The following is an 18,401-nucleotide window of genomic DNA, read 5'->3' on the forward strand; positions in this document are numbered from 1 at the left end:
GAAGTGAGAGCCTGGAGTCCCGCTGCTCGACGGCGAGTGGTGCTGCTGCTGCGGCAGGACAGCCCCCCCTCACCTCCCCCGACCTCCCCCACCTGCCCCTCACTGCTGGCCCCTGAGATCCTTCGGGGGTCCTTCACGCGCGCCTTTAGGGGTCCGCACAGAAGAAGGGCTTTACCTCAGATTCATTCACTCAGCAGGGGGATTTCGAGTAAAAATCACCAGACAAGAAGAGTCTCAAAAAATTAGCTTTGTCGGAGCAGAACACTTAAACAAAAAACCCATCAAAGTTACAGTGTGCTTTTGTCTGAAGGTCCTCGATTCACTCTTGACTTCACAGGCATTCACCTTCTTCAGAATTCTCATTCACTTTTAAAAGCATTGACTTATAATAAGGGTTCTCGATCTTTTGATGACTGGGTGGTAATTAAGGAAGCCAGCAAATGACTGAGGCCAGATAGGAAATGCACTATGCATCTTTCATCTGTGAATTATTGACAAAGTTAAAAACATCCTGTCTCAGAGTGATCCTGACAAACTAGTCCATGCATGTGTTAGCCATCACTTGATCCAAAACCCTAAGTGGGACTATGAGAGAGCACATTTCTGCTACATTAGTTTCTTCTCATGGACTCCTTGTTAAATCCAGGACTGAATTTAAAATGAATCCTGAATGATAATATCCCAATGATAGCTTTAAGACCTTGCAAAACCATGTCATCCCAACAGAGCACTTCTCGCTCAGTCTGCAGCCTTACCTAGACTTTCTGAAAGTAGAATGGGAGGCAGAGTCTTCAGCTATCGGGGCCCTCTCCCGTGCAACAGCTCCCAGTTTGGTATCAGGAGAGAGACACCCTCTCTGCTTTTAAGTGTTGGCTTCAAGTTTTCCTCTTTTGATGATGCTTATAGTTAGGACTGGATCAGGTGACGTTTAACCAGGCTGCAGAGGGGCACACATGGTGCACTGAGCATTTCTTGTTCTCATCTCACCTCTTTTCCCTCTGTGTTTTTATATTATTATCTTTTGTCTACCCTCTCCTTTAGTTTGTAGTTTTTCTGTTACACACATCTTCCAGAAATATCTACTTTCACCTATTTTTAGCCTATATATAATTTATACTACATTATTCTCCTCATTTTAACAACAGAGACAAAAATCTAAACTTTAAGTTTTGCGAGAGGTGCCATACAGAAGACAATAAAAGCGTAGTAGAAAAGCAGATGCCATCATTTATTTATCTTAGATGTAAGAAATTCATAACACCTCCACATCCTTTTAACCCACCTGAAGGGTTGGCTATTTCCCGTGGGTGTTTTTTGTGCTGTCTCTCTGTGCTCTCTTTTCCCTCACCCCCTTAACCAATTGTGGACGATGGCTGACCCTGATTCTGGTTCTGCTGGAGGTTTCTTCCTGTTTAAAGGGAGTTTTTTCTTCCCACTGTCACCAAGTGCTTGGTCATATGGGGACATCTGATTTTTGAGGTTTTCTCTTTAATATTGTAGGGTCTTTTTCTTTCACTATAAAGCACCTTGTGGTGTGATTTGGCACTATAAACATGAAACTAAATTGAACTGAACTGAAGCATATTTAATTTGCTGCTCCTCTTTCCTTTGTATGTGTGGCTTTCTCTCTCTATTTGTTTTTTGTTGTTGTTGTTGTTGTTGTTTACTGATAACAAATGCATTTTAAACTTTCTTAAGTACATTTGCAGTACAGCAACTCCTATGAACTGAGAATGGTTAATATTTCCTCATTAAATACTGAATGCAAACAATCAGCCAGTTCACATAAGTCAGTCTTTTCTGGATATCATTATAAAGATGACAAGACATACTGTTTTATAGTTACAGCTCTCTGCTTTCCATTAACATGTTCTCATCACTCCAATCAGTTTTATCCGTGCCGTTCTCCTGCTGCATGCCTTCAGATGCCATTTATTATTATCTTACTTTGCCCAAGAAGGAAAGAACCATTTGTGATAACTCCAGACTGCTGATGCTTATAACACAGATCGCCCAGAGTAGCTGGAGCTTCGAGGATCATTGCATGATTTAACATGCCCCCATTTAGAACATCTTGTTTGAAAATGTCTAAACGTGTAAAATCTGCTCCTAAAAACCATTTTAAAAAAAGTGTATCTGTCTTTTTTCCCCTATGATTAATATCCAAGCAACATGTCTTTTGAAGACATACAGAGCCTTAAAACCTTCAGTCTGGCACAAGAGAAAAATAAATGAATACATTTTATAAACCCAGACTTATAATGTCATTACTAAGGTTCTCCTTCGCTAGTGCCACCTCCATTGTAGTCATTAGTTCATCAGAAGCAAGATGAAAATAATTTCATGGGCCAGGGAAGCAAAAAATAATCAAGTATGTTGTGTACAACTTGAGACCTTCCTGTTTTGGTCATCTGGAGGGAAAGAGACATATTTAGACATATAGTCAGTTTCTTGCTTGTGCCGTCACTGACCCAATGACTTGTGACCAAACAGAAACAAAGCTATTGTTTGTATTGTTTGTGTAACTCAATTAAGTATCTAGGACTCACCACTAGTAGAAACTATTGTGCAACACTTAAATTGTGCTGCTTAGAACTTTTAGTTCTGGTGTTTTAAATGGTCGGAAATAAACTTTTGTGCGAGGCAATGATGTGGTTTTGTCACAGTGAAATGGGTCAAATGCAACACTGTGTTGTTTGTTCTGAAGGTCACAGACAAATACTATCAAAGAGCAGACACACATGAGGTGCTAACCCTAAAAATTTGACATCAGAGTGTGAATGAGCATTGTCCTAAAGTTACCTTTAACATGTTATCCATAGCTGCCTAGTCACTGACTCTGGTTTCTTATCTACTACTACTATATTTGAATGGCTTTTCACTTTCTCTTGTTGCCAGCAATTGGCTGGAAGACATATTCCAACACAGATGGCAATTGAAACCTGATTCCTAAATTGCAGTGGCATTCAGTATAACCAGCACTGACACAAAAAACCCAGCCCTGCTGCTACTTTTAATCTCACACTGCAGCCATCAATTATGAAATTAGCAATCTATTAGTTTCATTTCAGTGTTTTGGACAGTACATCAATATCGAGTCATGAATGATTTATGAGTCAATGTATTTTTTCAAGCATGGGGACTCTTTGCAAAATCTCTCACCAGAAGAAGAGTGATTTGTGTTTTTTCCAGCATGTACACACCAAAGCACAATTTCTGCTGCTGATACAAACACCAGAGATGACTTTTAAGAGCAATGCATGTGTTCGACATATAAAACAGGCTACAACTGGTAGGCAGAACTGACTTTCCCTTAGGATTGTGTGCCTTCTGTTCAATAAAGCTGTAGCTGTTAGTCTCCAAATTCTCTGTGTATTTTGCTTATAATTAGCTTTGTTTAAGGTAAAGTTAAAAACCACAAAAAAGTTTCCTCTGCTATCAATTTGCCTTTTGTAGATTTTACAAAATAGCTCTACAGATTGCAGACTTTGTAGAAATGGCACATCCCTGTATAGTCTAGTGAGCAAAAGGCTTTCCTTCCTCCACAGACGGCCCACTCTGCCAGCTGTGAGCACTGCATGTCCTCTGTGTGGACAATAAAATGACAAGTGCAGCGGTATGGTCAATATTTCTAAGAAATGAACCATAAGCACTTTGTGTTAGTCCGTGTATCTCTGGCTTCAGCAGCCTGTGTGTGTCTGTTCATTCATTTCCCTTTAGGAACACACCAGCAAGACTGCTGCACCAGCAGCAGAACCTCAGTCTGTTACAACCAGCCGCTTTGACGACATGAACATTGTTTGGACATCAACAGGCTAGTTGCTAAGTAACCCAGCCCCCTCCACCCCAAGTGTTATAGCCTGTGAATCCATACTTATTACCTCAAGAGTAGCTAAGCGGTTCACATGTGCACACGGGCATGTGTTTATGCTTATGTGTGCATGCAGGCGTATGTGTGGGATAACCGTAATGCTTTATATTAGAGACAAAAAAAAAAAGAAAGAGGTGGTGCATTGCCTGTTTCTTTTCCTTAAAAAAAAACTTTAATTTATCGTGGCCTCAAAGTGGGAGTGAAACTATGTTTTGAAGCATGGGTCAGAGTTCTTTTCATAAAATGAAAGCTGCATCTGGTACAGACTTGCATTAAAAATGTTCTCATTTTTTTTTAATTTGTCTTCTAAAATAAATCAGCCTTAGCAGATACTTTTTATTTGCAAGTTTATTATGAAATGCAGCCATATAGCCACAGCTATTTTGCAGTGTGGAAGCCATTCAGGACAAAGGCAACTGTTTAGGAAATTCCACCCTGTGGTTTGCTATAGAGAGCATGAATGCAGTGGGGGTGAACCCCTGTCATCAAAGTGGGTTGTTGTTTGGGAGGAAGGGAGCCTGTGTGTGGTGGAAAGTGGATATGAATGCTGTGAAAGGGTTCAGGTAGTTCATGTGTGAGGAAGGGTCTGGGTCACTGAGATTGTCAATGTGGGGTTCAAGGTCAAAATGGCTGAGAGTGGTAGAAAGGCAGAAAGTCACTGCAGAATTTCTAGAAGTGGGCAAAAAGAAGAAAAAGACAAAGGTGTCATTCGAAAATGACCAATGAGCACTATGTGGTTAAGGGTGAAAATGAGAAGCAGCCAGTCTTTCTTTCTTTAAAATCTTCACCTCTGACAGAGCAATCCCTTCACCCAACACCTGCTCCACACAAAGAAACAGCTTACTGCATATTGAAGCAATCTCTGCAGATATGTGCAGCTCGAGTTTCATAAGCTATGGCTTTTATTATTTATGTTAATTCATGTGTTTGGTTTTCATGTAACATAAACCATTCACACAGCAGCAGCAGCAGCGAGAGAAATACACTGGTAGTCACGAAATAAACTCTTTTTAATTACAGTAAACAATAAAAAGTGCACTATCTCACAAAATAGCTTTTTGCCATTTTAATTAAAACCTTAATGAATTTAATTACACATGTGCGTGTTGCTTGTTCTCAGTGCGGGTTAAGCAGCGAATGAATGGCTACAGCTCTGTTGTAGTGAATAAAAGCCATAAAAAAGATGCATTATCAGAGGCACAGACAAACAAATGGATGCATTCGCTTGCTTCACGTGAGAGTAGCTACTTAACACGTCTGCCGAACAGACCACACACACACACCCCTAACACTCATCAAACAATCAGTCAGGCATTCCCTGTGGCTGGAATGTGTTTTTGAGGGAGAGTGTGAAAAAGGAAGTTTTGAGGGGCGAGGCGGCTTGAGGGGAATGGATGATGACTTTTAGGTTTCAGCGTAAGATATTGTTTGTGTGCACATGTCCATTAATTATCTTTTTATAATGATAATTAATCTATTAGCACAGTGAGTAAAATTGTGCAAGCATCCTGGACATCCTGATTCTTCTGAGGCACTATTTCAGATTGTATTTGAGACAAACGGGAGCAGTTTACAGCTCCTATTTCATTAATTCAAATAGGAAATGAGAAAACTATTAAGACAACTGACCTCAACAATCTTCACCCTAATGTCAACTCTATCACTGACCTAATATTAGCATAAAACCTACCTGTTTAGGACCAAAAAGCTCTCCAGAGAGTGATCTGTACAGCAGAACGCTGCTGCAGGATTGCTCTCCCCCTGCTTCAGGACACCTACACCAGGAGATGCCGGACTAGAGCAGCGCAGATACTGAAGGACCCGTCCCATCCTGGCAACAAACTGTTCCAACTTCTGCAATCTGGTAGAAGGTTCCGCATCTTCCGGACAAGGACAGAGAGACTCAAGAGGAGCTTCTATCCCCAAGCCATCCGTGCCCTAAACACACACACCCGCCCTCTCACATCATCTATAATTGACTGAGACAGGACTCTTCCAGACACTAAACCAAGGCACAATGTACATTTCAATTCCTTTAATTTTAAATATGTTTATATTGTCTATCCTGTAAAATAGTCAGATGTCTATTCATATTAATGTACAGAATTCACCTGCTTGCTGCTATTACTGCACATTCACCCAATGTATATACTACATATATAAAAAAACACCCAGCACGCCCCTGCGGGCGGTTTATCCTTCAAGCTCGGGTCCTCTACCAGAGGCCTGGGAGCTTGAGGGTCCTGCGCAGTATCTTAGCTGTTCCCAGGACTGCGCTCTTCTGGACAGAGATCTCCGATGTTAATCCCGGGATCTGCTGGAGCCACTCGCATATATATATATATATATATATATATATATATATATATATATATATATATATATATATATATATATATATATATATATATATATATATATACGTCTATATTTTTTTAAATTCTGGATTCCTTTTCCTCTCGAGTTCATGATTACTTGTTTTGTTTTGCTGATTGTTGTTGTGAAAGACTTTCTGAGCCTTATCTAAAAAGGTACTATATAAAAAATGTACTTACTTGCTTACTTACTTAATACAAATAAAAAGTATAGATTTTTTAATAATTAGCCATATTGCTTGATTGGTACACATCAGTTTAACAACATTTCAAAACTCACCATCTGAGGATGTAATTAACAGATTATCACTGAGAACCTATTTGGTGTTAACATGCATAAACATTGGGCTCACTGTCATGACACCACAATCTAAATGTTGCACGATTTATTTTTGTTTCTCTTGATTTGATTTTTTTTTTAACCCCAAGTCCCAGCTGCAAGTAATGTGAACAGATTCTGAGTGTAAAGAGGCAGAAAGAAAGCCTGATGATGGAGTGGGAGGAAAGGAGAGAAGGGGATGAGGGAAGGGGGAAGGGGAGAGATTGAGCTAAGCGGATGGGGGAAGGGCTGTTTGTGCATGCCTCAAATTCCTTAGGTGTTATCAGCGTTGCCCGCTCCATAATTGTTTCTTTCGAGGAGGGGAAAAAAAATACACAGACTGTACAACATTGTAGAACTTCCTCTCGTAGGTTAGAGGACATAAAACAAGGGGTCGTTTTTGACTTAGCTACACTTGTATCACTGTAGACTAACATTAAAAGGGCGGGTCTGACTTTTAATGCATAGCACGGAATAGAAAGGGGAAATGGGCTAGATTCTTCTAATCAAGTTAATTGCATTTTGATTGTGTATTGCAAAAATCTTCACAGTTTTGAAGTATTTAAAACTTAAAAATACATTCAAATAATACTGCATAATCTTGTCTTCTCTGGTTGTTTACAGAAATCAGGCCATATTTCACTGCTCAGCTTTGGAATTCTACGTACACTTGTCAAATTAAAAGCCCTTGTCCCACCTACAAACAAGAGCACTCACATTATTTTGATTGTGTCATTTTGTCAGCTCAAACAGGCTTTCATGCATGAAGAAAATGAGCTGCTCCCTGTGTATAAGCAGATGAAGTGAATGAGACAGAAAATTTCTTTAAATATCTTTTTTCTCTCTCTCTTCCTTAAAATGAAGACACTGTAGTGTTGGGACACATGCGCATGCACGCGCACACACAAACATGCACAGACGCACACATGCACAAGATGTGATTCTAGGAACTTTGATTGATGAGGTAATCCATCTGGCTCCAAAGCAAGGGAGGGGAGGGAGAGAGCATCAGTGAAGGGAGGAGGGATGGGTGAGTAGAAGATGAGTGATGATCTACTTCAGAGACTGATGCATCCCCGTCTCCATTTGCGTGTGCGCGTATGAAGGAAAGTTAAAAAACGCTCCAAGTTTTAAAAAACACAAAACAGATATTGACGTGAAATCCTAAAATCAATCCATACTTTATTCATCAGTTTTGGAAAAAATAATAATCCAACATCTTAACATTAACATGCTGGAGGGGAGCAAGTACAGACTGCCTCCTCCGCTCTGCGCTTCACCCTGGCTTTCACCACAGCTGCAGTAAACTGGGCGTAGGTGCACCAAGAGCCTTAGTTTGAGGATGAAAGAATGACGCACAAAATCCTTGTTCCTTGCTCATGACACAGAGCAGATGAATGGCGTTTTCACTTACTTCATCAATAAAATGTGCAACGGAAAAAGACATACCAGAAGCCCAGCACAGCTCTCAGAGAGTTCTCCACAGGTTAGTGTTTCCATTAATACGGTAATTCAGTGTCACTCACATCAGATACATTTTGTAAGGAGAAGAGATGTTTTCCCACTGCACAGTGTGGACACTTTACTTCACATGCACAGTTGCAGTTGCTTCATCCATCCAACTATCCTTTGAAGGGTGGCTGGGAAATTAAAGCATGTCAAAAACATCAACCAAGAAAAGCTACAGGCTATGATGGCTTTACTGGCAACTAGACCAAGAGAAACAAGTGCTTCCAATCCTGATATAGCCTATCATGTGCAGGACTCAGAAGCATGGTGTTTTACAATATGATGGTGGTAATGGTAAATGGTAAATGGCCTGTATTTGTATAGCGCTTTTACTAGTCCCCCCTAGGGACCCCAAAGCACTTTACACATCCAGTCATCCACCCATTCACACACTGGTGGAGGCCAGTTGTAGCCACGGCTGCTCTGGGGCAGACTGACAGAGGCGAGGCTGCCATATCAAATTCAAATTCAAATTCAAATTCAAATTCAAATTTTATTTGTCACGTACACAGTCATACACAGTACGATATGTAGTGAAATGCTTGGACAACTGCTCGTGACCTAAAGAGAACAAAAAAGGAAAAGGCTATGAATAAGATAGGAAATAAATATGAAAAATTAAAAAGGGTAAATTTAACTAGGAAGGAATAAAATATAAATTTAAGGTTAAAAATGAAATAACTGTACAACACAAATTAGAATGAAGGGTAAATTTAACTGGGAAGAATAAGATAAAGATAAATATATAAATTAAAGTTGAAAATAAAATAACTGTACAACAAAATACACAATACACAATATAGAACTATATAAGAATGTATGAAGAAATCTAAATATAAATAAATATATACACAATAACAGCAGCTGTACAAGTATTAACCGGAAATGAAGAATATAGTGACCAGTGTTGTGCAAAACCAAAGTCCAGAAAGTCCAGTGTGTGTGTAAGAACCATATGTGTGAACCATCGGCCCTTCTGGCCAACACCAGTAGGTGAAGGACACAACGATCGAGACTGTCCGAGCCGAACCTTCCGATTACAAGGCAAACTCCCAACTCTTGAGCCACGATCACACGATCGGTGCAGAGATACAGAATATACTGGAGCTACAGGTAGAAAGGGAAGTGCTGAGCAAAATGTCATTATGGTGAAAGATGCGTGGGTGTATATATGCACAGCATCGGAGTCACTTTAGGATTGCTGCAGGGATAAATATTACTGTTAGCTGTTAGAGCAGATCTCTAATGTGTTTCTCCATTTGTTTCGCTGTCACACATATAATGCATTAAAACTGATTAGAGGAGAAAAAGTGAAGATCCCCAGAGATGGATCTAAATCTGACAAGTAACACATGAGACTTCTACAAGGTCAAGAGAAGGGTTAGAGGGAATTATGGAAAGAAATCATGAGCGATGTGTTAATAGCAGCATATTCTTGATTACTTTTTCCTATTTTACTGTTGTTTTTAGATTTCATTCATTAATTCCTGCTCAAAAATAGTTAAACCAAAAACAGTAATTTAGTCTAGTCGTTGCTTTTACCACACACAGGGCTGAGGGTAACATGAAAGTGATGTCTGTGAGCGCTGTGGACTCTACAGGCAAGCATGCCACCTGTGTTATGCTTCCATCTGCTGGTATAAATTGAAAAACAGCAACTGATACCTCAACATTTCCCCCATAAAGAGCCTTTTTGAGAGCAAAGGAAGCAGTGTTACGGGTCAACACGCTTGCTATAATTTTGCAATGTGTGGGTTATATGTTTACATGCACAAACAATGCTGCAAGTAGGTGATGTGACAGCTCACTCCAAGACTGATTTTCCCTTGTTTCATTAGTTTCACTTGAGTATGTTTTCCAGAGCTGATTAACAAGAAAGAGCAAAAAAAGAAGAGAAAAGGGAAACACAAAAGTGAATTAAAACATGATCACCTTTTAGAGAACTTTAGAAAACTGAGCAAAATCATTACACAGCAACTAATATCTCAAGAGTTTAAGTATAGTCTAATTAAAAATGAGGACAAAATCATCTTTTTGCTGCGCCCTTTCCCTCTCACCCCATCAATCCTCCTCTGTCACACTAACTCTGCACGTCGTCCTTCACTATATCCAGGAATCTCTGTGGTTTTTCTCTTTTCTTTCTGCTTGGCAGATCCATATATATCTACTCCAAAATATCCACTATCCCTACTCTCTACATCTCCAAAGCATCCCAACCTCACCTTGATGCACTCATTCCTTTCTTTCTTTCTTTCTTTCTTTCTTTCTTTCTTTCTTTCTTTCTTTCTTTCTTTCTTTCTTTCTTTCTTTCTTTCTTTCTTTCTTTCTTTCTTTCTTTCTTTCGTCCGGGGAGCCCAGTGGCTGTGAAAATACATTCACAAAAAAAAATTCAAAAAGGGTTCAGACAAACATTTGCACTGTTACTAAGCTCCATAAACTGGGAAAAATGTGCCATCGTGGGACAAGGTGGTTGCAGAATGATGTAAAATGGCTGTATTTATCACACGTACATGTCTGAGGTTTGTGTGTGTGAATTTTCTAAAGACTACATGTTTTTTTTGTAAATATATCTCAAGTCTTTTTCCCTCTCTGTCATTCCATGCTTTTTCAGTGAATGTCTGGTTTTAGTTATGTAAGCACTGCACAAAAGCATTTGGTATGAGGACATCTTTGGACTCAAACACAGCATTAGATAAGGTAAGAACTGGTATGTGGCGCTGTTATACTGTTAGCTATGCTGCATGCACTAAATAAAGCATTTAAACAGCTATAAGAGGACGATCTGGGTGAAAAATGTGGAATTCCTGATTGAATTAACACCAAATAATAGCTTGTTTAACACTAACTGTAAATGAAAATTTCAGTTTTATTTAAAAACAAACCTCGTTGCTCATAACTCTTCCTGAAAGGTTTGGCTTCAGCAAATATAATGACCCTGAAATCAAGAAAAGACTGAGGTTAAAAGCACAAGTGGTATTAACATTCTCTCTTTCAGAAACATCTCGGTCAAGTGTTTTGCTGGATATTCTTTGTGGTCACGCTTGCAACTCATTTATTTTCTTATCCTTGTAAGAGTCTTGGGGGGACTGCTGACACAGAACAGAATACTTAAAGCTATGCGTCACTTTGGTAGTATTTTAAATACAGTCTTCTTCTCTCTTTTTTTTTTCCACTGACACAAAAGACCTTTTGTTCTTTGGCTTTAGATAATCTTGCACTGTAGACCCTCTAGGTGTCAGTGCTGCACAGCATTTCACAGATAGATTCTAGAGGTCACTTGATATTGTTGCTCTAAACTGGTGCACACACACTGGGGATGCGTAAGTAAAAGCCAGATTCATTTGTGCTGTCAGGAGCATGCACAACCTATAAAAACATAGTTATTATTAAGGCTCAGTCTAAAGACTCCACACCTGGTCTTGTGTTTCTTCCAATTCTGCATGATTGTGCCACTTTTTTTTGTAAATGAATTTTACACTGTAGTTGGGATTAAATTAAATATGTAAAAAGTCACAGAATTTAAAACCAAAATACAGTCACAACAAACATAATCAGGGTTAACGAGAATAAAACTTTGACTCATCAGATATCAGCGTCAGTAGGACTGTGACCACGAATGACTTGTTTTAATAAAGAGGAAGTAAACCATTAACATATAGCCAGTGTCTTACAAGCTGTTTGCATGATTTTTTTTTAAAAAAAACAATGAAGTTAGAAGGGTTCTTAATAGAGGCTGCAGGCCTTACTTTATATATTTTAAAGAGCAGTTCAACATATGTCAGACAATAATCCCAGCAATCTGTTTGTAAATGAAGAACGTTTGTGTTAAGACAAAGTCTGCTCTCTGCTGAGCCACAAATGTTGAAATGATTCACTGCTTAAGTCTAAATTTCAGGGTGTTGCTTTTGTTAAATGATCCAAGTAAACCTATTGCCTAACATGTTCAAGTAAGCAGTTTGTACTTGATGAATGTAAAGCGATGGTAATGATCCAAAATATCATCAGTTCTCCGAACATTTCTCGATGTGCTGGAGTATCAGTGGAGAAAGCAGCAGCCTCAAAATAGACAGGATGAGCTTCTCCATATCTTGAAAACCTTAAATTAAGACAAAGCCAAGGAAACCCTCGTGTCCGCCGCCTGGCTGTCGTTTTGGATAGAGGTTCTTGTAGGCTGGTTTAGCATCCCAACAACATCAGCTGTCATCATTCAGGGTAAAAAAAAAAATCCCCACACATTTTTTGATGTACAGATGGGTGTTTCCCTCCATACTAGGCAGTTCACAGCTTACAAAACCGTTAGTGTGTCAGCTTTGTCTACGATTGGTTACTTTTTGGTTACCTTTTTTAAATAGTAAAATGGTTGCTGTGGTAATTATGCCTCTGCACACTATTTTCTAACACATTACGTGACTTTCTCCTCATTATCACAGTAAGAAGCTTTTTCATGGGTACTGTTGAACCCTGTTGAAGGCAGAAAGCAAGCATCAGATACCAGTCATGGCCACACACATCACTAAAAAGTATGGCTCTGATTCTTGAGTAAAGCATTCTTCCACTAAAACGTCATTCCATTTCAAGGATCATGTCCTTCAAAGTCGTGATTTCAAGACTATGTGCATCATAATAGGTTTATGGGGTCATGTGGGGTCTTCTTCAAATGTCGTTAAACTTAGTTCTGTGAAGGCTGCATCCAGAAGGTAGCTGGCTTGGGGGTCTGAAAATCTGCAAGTCATTGGGCCCTATCAAGATGCAAATTGTTTGCTGTGCTTAGCAAATTTATTAGACCACCAGTCATAAAAATATGAAAGCACAAATATTAGAAATCTGTCAGAAACTTGTTTAAAACTAAAGATTTTTATTGGGCAAATAGCAAACTGACTTAATGTTGTTAATCAACATAACATTCAAACGCCAAAACTACATATCCTGTTCAGTAATGAAACTGACTTAATGTTGTTAATCAACCAAAACATTCAAACACCTAAACTACATATCCTGTTCAGTAATGAATTTGGCATCTTAAATGAAATAATACTATTCTGCTTTTCATCTTTTTTGTAAAACAGTACATTTGAATTTTCGTGGATAACGACAATAATTAAAGTTTAGCATTAAAAATGTCATTTTGAATTAAGGAGCCTACATGCTGGTGGATTAAGCATTACAGAAACATAAAAATGATTTAGGTAATTAGCAGTACTGACAAATTTAGGGCAGCCGCGGCATAAAGCTTCAACTGGGTGGCTTGTTCAATACATTTGTTAAGGATTGACCGCAACTTCCAATATTATTGCGAAAATTCAGATCAAATCAACGTCAAATCCCGATGAAGTTGCAAAGTACTTGAAAATAACGACAATACTGGAACGATCGGGTGTTTTTTTATGTCACAATCTAAATGTCAAATCCGTTTAATAAGGTGGACTGAGAATCCCTACCGTGGTAGCAACTGCAGTTTGCGAGTTTACATGAGTGAGCCTAATTTGAAGGAGGTGAATGGTGGTGGTGGTGGGGGTGTCGGGGTGGTGCTGGAGGGAGAGGGGAGAGGGGAGGGCCAGCTGAGCCCCCTGATGTTGCGACGTCACTCAGACCGCTGACTGACTGGGCTCCGGGCTTCAGGCTCAATCTGTGGCCAGCAGCAGCAGAGGTGGCGGGGAGGAGAGGAACATTTGATCCACTTCTTATTCCCCCCCTGTGACTTCTTCTCCATCGGGGCAGGGAGAACAAAAGGCGGACAGCTGCATGATTACAGGCGCCAGCGAGCTCCTTCATCTCGCCTACAAGCCGGGCTAGCTTGATGCTCAATTCAGCCTGCTAGCCTTTGTGGCAGGGCTCTCCATGCATCCGAGGACCCCTTAGGCAACCCGGGCTGGGAGAAAGCCTCGGCTTTTTGCCTGGACAAGTCTGGAAGACTTATTCTCCGAGTGTGGGCAGACAGCAAGCAGCAGCCCTGTCAGCACTCACTGCGCACCCAGACAGCGGATTTCCAGCAAGGAGCATCCCCGCCGGGGCACACGGTTACACGTCGTCGCCTGTCTGCTCTGCAACCTCCAGCTTTTGACAGGAGCAAGAAGCGATTGATGAGTAATATTCTTCCAAGATAGGCTACAATGTTGCGCATCGCGGCCAACATGCTGGCAACAGGATTGCTTTTCTTGGGATTCATACACAATTTGGAAGTAATCGCTCCAGCCAGGGCCATTGATGGTAAGCAGAGCTGATTGAATGTTACCCAGAGTGTTGTGCCAATTGCTCAAAAGATCTATAGCCGTTAGGTGATGTGTGCACAGTGATTAGTGCGGGATTTATTTTGCTCTGTGCCTGCGTTGCAATGAGAGTACACTGCACCCGGTGGAAGGGGGAATGCCTGCCCCCACTGAGCGGAGCAACGTGGAGGGGATGAAACCTAGGCGAGACAATTAAAGCGGTCTTTTGTTACTGTGTCCCGGTGAAGCGTGTGAATGTTGCAATGTCACAGCACCCCACCTCCAAACCCTCCATCAGCACCCCGCCACCCTTCACTTGATTCAGGCGCTCGCATCCCAGCATAGGCCCCGATAAGAGCTCAAAGCTCATGTTTACGTGTCGATACCTTCATTAGAAAAATGTGTCGACCTGCAGTCTGAGGCGTTTTTTTTAAGCTATGATAGTACTACGTCTCATTAAAAAAGAAGAGAGCTGTGAGCACCTCTGCCGCGCTGTAATCGAGCCTATCTGATGTGTCTCGACTTCAGTCAGTTCACGTTCAACAGTTTTCCCCGAGAGCGCTGATGCGATGACAGCAGCCGAGCTACCCCTCAGTCAAACCGCACTGCCACACTTTTGTCCCATCCGTGGCTGGATCGTGCTTTATTAAGAGCAGAGGACCCGTTCGTGTCCATCACTGCACACTTGGTTTTTTTCTGCATCTTTAAGCTCCGAGGATGTGCTGCCATCAACAGGCATGCGTAACGCTGTGCACTGTTGCTGTGTGTCGGTGCCATTATTCAGTTTGTTGCGTATCTGTGCCCCCGAAATGCCGACAGTCATATTGTGATCTGCAGGTAGACAGTGAGCAGCTCTAAACGCCTCTGCTGTACCCCCCCCCCCCCCGGACTTTATGAACACACACACACACACACACACACACACACACACACACACACACTGGAACAACTTCTGGAAACTATTAAGCTTCACAGTCCCACTCAGGGTTCCTGTTTTTGTGTAAGACAGGAAACAAGTATTCATTCAAAGACAAAGATTTGCTGACAGACTTCTTAAAATCTCTGCAGGTGGAAAGTAAATCTATAAGCTTGTTCTTCAAACACAGCTTTTTAAAATTTAATTTCCTGTAATTTTTGAGGGGGATGTCACCAGGGTCAGCAGGGCTAATCGGAGGTCCTGAATTCACAGTGTCATTAAATTCAGCAAGACTTGGATTCAAATCCCAAGCTGCATTTTGAGATTATTCATCGAGCCACAAATGGCTCCCTGTGTCTTTTTGAAGTCATCTCATCTCACTTGGCAGCCCAGTGCGGTGAGGTTCTTAAGGAGCACAATCCCCCGCATAAAAACACCACCTTGGAGATCGATAGCCTGCAATCACCTGTAAGTTGAGAGAGACTTGAGAGCCTGCATTTAAGCGTTTAAAACAAACAGCTTCTGCCTCAATTCACAGTGATTGTTTTAGCAAAATCTTCTTCCCTCTGAGTCTTTTTTTTCCTTCCCTTCATTTGATGAGTCAGACCAGTGCAGTGGAACAGAGGAGATCACCAAACCTGAGTTTTTCCTAAAAATCCACTGAGATGCAGAGCCTGCTGTGCTCGACGGCATCTGTGAGCAAAGATTCTAATTTGTTTACAGATGAGGTGTTTCATTACAATTTATTGGTTAGACTGACTGTGAGATTTACCAAATAGTCTCTAATTGTAACTCATGCATTTGGAAGATTTCTTCACTACATTGCCTTCTTTCTAACGTAGTTAAATGGCTTTTATTTTTTAGGGCCCCTTCAGTTACACATGCTACTAGTAAACCCCCCCTCCCCCCCCCGACTTGACATCAAAGTCTTCTTCCTTTTTTTCCATAAAGGTTTTTCTTTCTTTCTTTTTTTCTCATACACTGTAGTCAGTGTAAAAGGCTCTGGGTACCAACAAACCCCAAGTTTAATTGGGTCTAAATTGCTCTTTGTTTCCCAGAAGAGACCTCCATGAACAGTCTCAGCTTGTTCAGAGAGCTCTGCTAATTGGAGGCCCAGTGGAAAGGGCCCTAATGAAAGAATTCCCATCACTTCGGTCTATGAAAGTGATTTCACTCTAGAAAGAGATCACTGGCCTCTTACAAATAGACAGTTTCCCCCCAAACCCCGCCCCAGGCTTTCAACGATAAATATTTTGTTCAGAAAATGACAAAGCAGAAGCGGTGCCTTAAGATCAGTCTCTTCAACTTTTGATAATTTCTTTTACTGCTTTTCTTCCTTGATGATGAAAGTGGCACGGGTTCCTTCCTTCTTAATGAACTCACGATGCAGCGATTATCCTGGCAGTTCCCCTCTGTGCATCTCTGTGCTGCAACATTTGGTGGAGGCCTAAGAACTGCCCCGGCATTTGGCTGATAGCCGGGTGCTACTCCCATGACAATGACAGCATAGGGCCAAAAGGCTTATTGTTTACAACTGTATAGAATACAGAGTAGGTTTGTGAGAGCTTCACAGCTGTTGACCTTATCTTACCCTAAAACATTTAAGCGCAGCAGCTAATGCAAACAGCAGATGAGACATATATAGAAGTCTTATATAAATTTCTAGGTCAGATCAGTTCATTTGTTTCTGAAAATACTTTCAAAGCTACTCCAGCTGGATGAATGAGGAGCTTAACCAGGGGAAAACAATCAGGTGGTTACATAAAGCTCATTCACATCATTGCATCACTTACAAAATCTTGCCGTTTTTTTTTTTTATCTTTAACTCTTATAGATGCTAGTAGACCGTGACCAGAACAATGGTAGCTGGTCACATTTAGGGGTGGGGGATATAGCCTCATAATTCTATTGTGATATTCTGAGGACATCTGTAATAACAATATTTTTAAAGATATATAGAAAAAAAATACTGAAGAACATTTTATTGGTGATTGTAGCTCGCAGGCAGCAGCATTTCTTAGTGCAAACAAAATGAAGGTCATTCGCCGTCCTTCGTTTCAAATAAGCTGCTGTAGTTGATGCTAGGCGACCTGATTCAGAGTATAAATGCAATGCCATGAGGTGCCAGCAGCAGCAGTATTAAATGTGAGCACAGAAGTAGCCTAGGTAATGTGTTCCCTAGAATTTTTAAGTAGTGTAACAATAAAGCAATATCAATGCTAAGCAGCATACTGATAAAATAGTGCAATTTCACTATAACCAAGCACAAAATAGTTGGACAGATTGTGATGAGAGGTCCATCGTAGTGGTTTCAATACAATGGAGGTGAGGTATAGCAGACACCTATGGCTGCAGATGCCTGTGTGCAAACATGCCATTCAGAGTGATGATGCCCATTGTGCATTAGAGTCTATTTGACTGACTTGTTTTGGAGCCAGCCTCAAGTGGCTGTTAGAGGAACTGCAGTTTTTGGCACTTTGACAGGTTCTTTTTCCAGCTGCAGAAGTTTTGCCAACACTAGTCTTTATTTAAAGTTAATATAGCCGTCTCCTGAAGCTCACTTATACTCAATAGGTAAATATAGACTACAATGCTACCAGCTGGTTGTGTACAAAATCTTCATAATTAGGCGGTACACTGTCAAAATCTTTGAAATTGCAACGTCTTTCTAGCCACTCGGCTCTGGGTACACGTACACTTTTTAGAGCAGTCCTGTGACCCACTTTAGGCTTGTGACCCACTGATTGAGATATGCTATCTATATGGAGCTATTTAAGGACTGAAGATGCTGCACAGAGGCGACAGAGCGGAAAGTTGCTCTTGGGATGTAATGATCATGACATTTCTTTACATTCGCAACACATTAGCCAGCAAATGACTTAACAACCGTCACCGTACTGTATGTGAAGGTGATGATATTTTAAGAAACTGCGTATGAATTGAAGCTTAGTTAAAATACCAGTCCATCTCATGTCAGGATCCTTTGATTTGTACCTCAGATGAAATATAATCCCTGGAAAATGTTAGTCTTATTCACAGGTCACCTCTCTTTAGAAACAATAGCAGAAATACTCCTGCATTAAGACCAAAAGCGAGTACAAAGTAATACTACAAAACCTTCTAATGACAGTTAGAAGAAGAGAAGGATGAGCGCGCTTCAACGTGTTTCAGGAGAGAACAGGATTTTGGGGCAGTAGCGATGAGC

General features: G+C 40.7%; 1 protein-coding gene across 2 annotated transcripts in view; it reads left to right on the top strand.

Annotated features, from left to right (window-relative positions):
- Positions 1-13,668: 13,668 nt before the first annotated feature.
- The window catches only part of lrp1aa (low density lipoprotein receptor-related protein 1Aa), a 102,003-nt gene continuing 97,270 nt past the window's right edge, over positions 13,669-18,401 (top strand). For both annotated transcript variants that reach the window (XM_086292174.1, XM_086292175.1), the window contains exon 1: positions 13,669-14,281. In XM_086292174.1, coding sequence (XP_086148300.1) covers positions 14,185-14,281 — 97 coding nt within the window. In that variant the 5' untranslated portion in view covers positions 13,669-14,184. The remainder of the gene's footprint in view (positions 14,282-18,401) is intronic.

The sequence above is a fragment of the Aulonocara sp. 'chitande type north' Nkhata Bay genome, linkage group LG5 (assembly GCF_057382095.1).
Source record: "Aulonocara sp. 'chitande type north' Nkhata Bay isolate Kocher_YH1m ecotype deep benthic linkage group LG5, A_spYH_male_GT1.1, whole genome shotgun sequence".
NCBI lineage: Eukaryota > Metazoa > Chordata > Actinopteri > Cichliformes > Cichlidae > Aulonocara > Aulonocara sp. 'chitande type north' Nkhata Bay.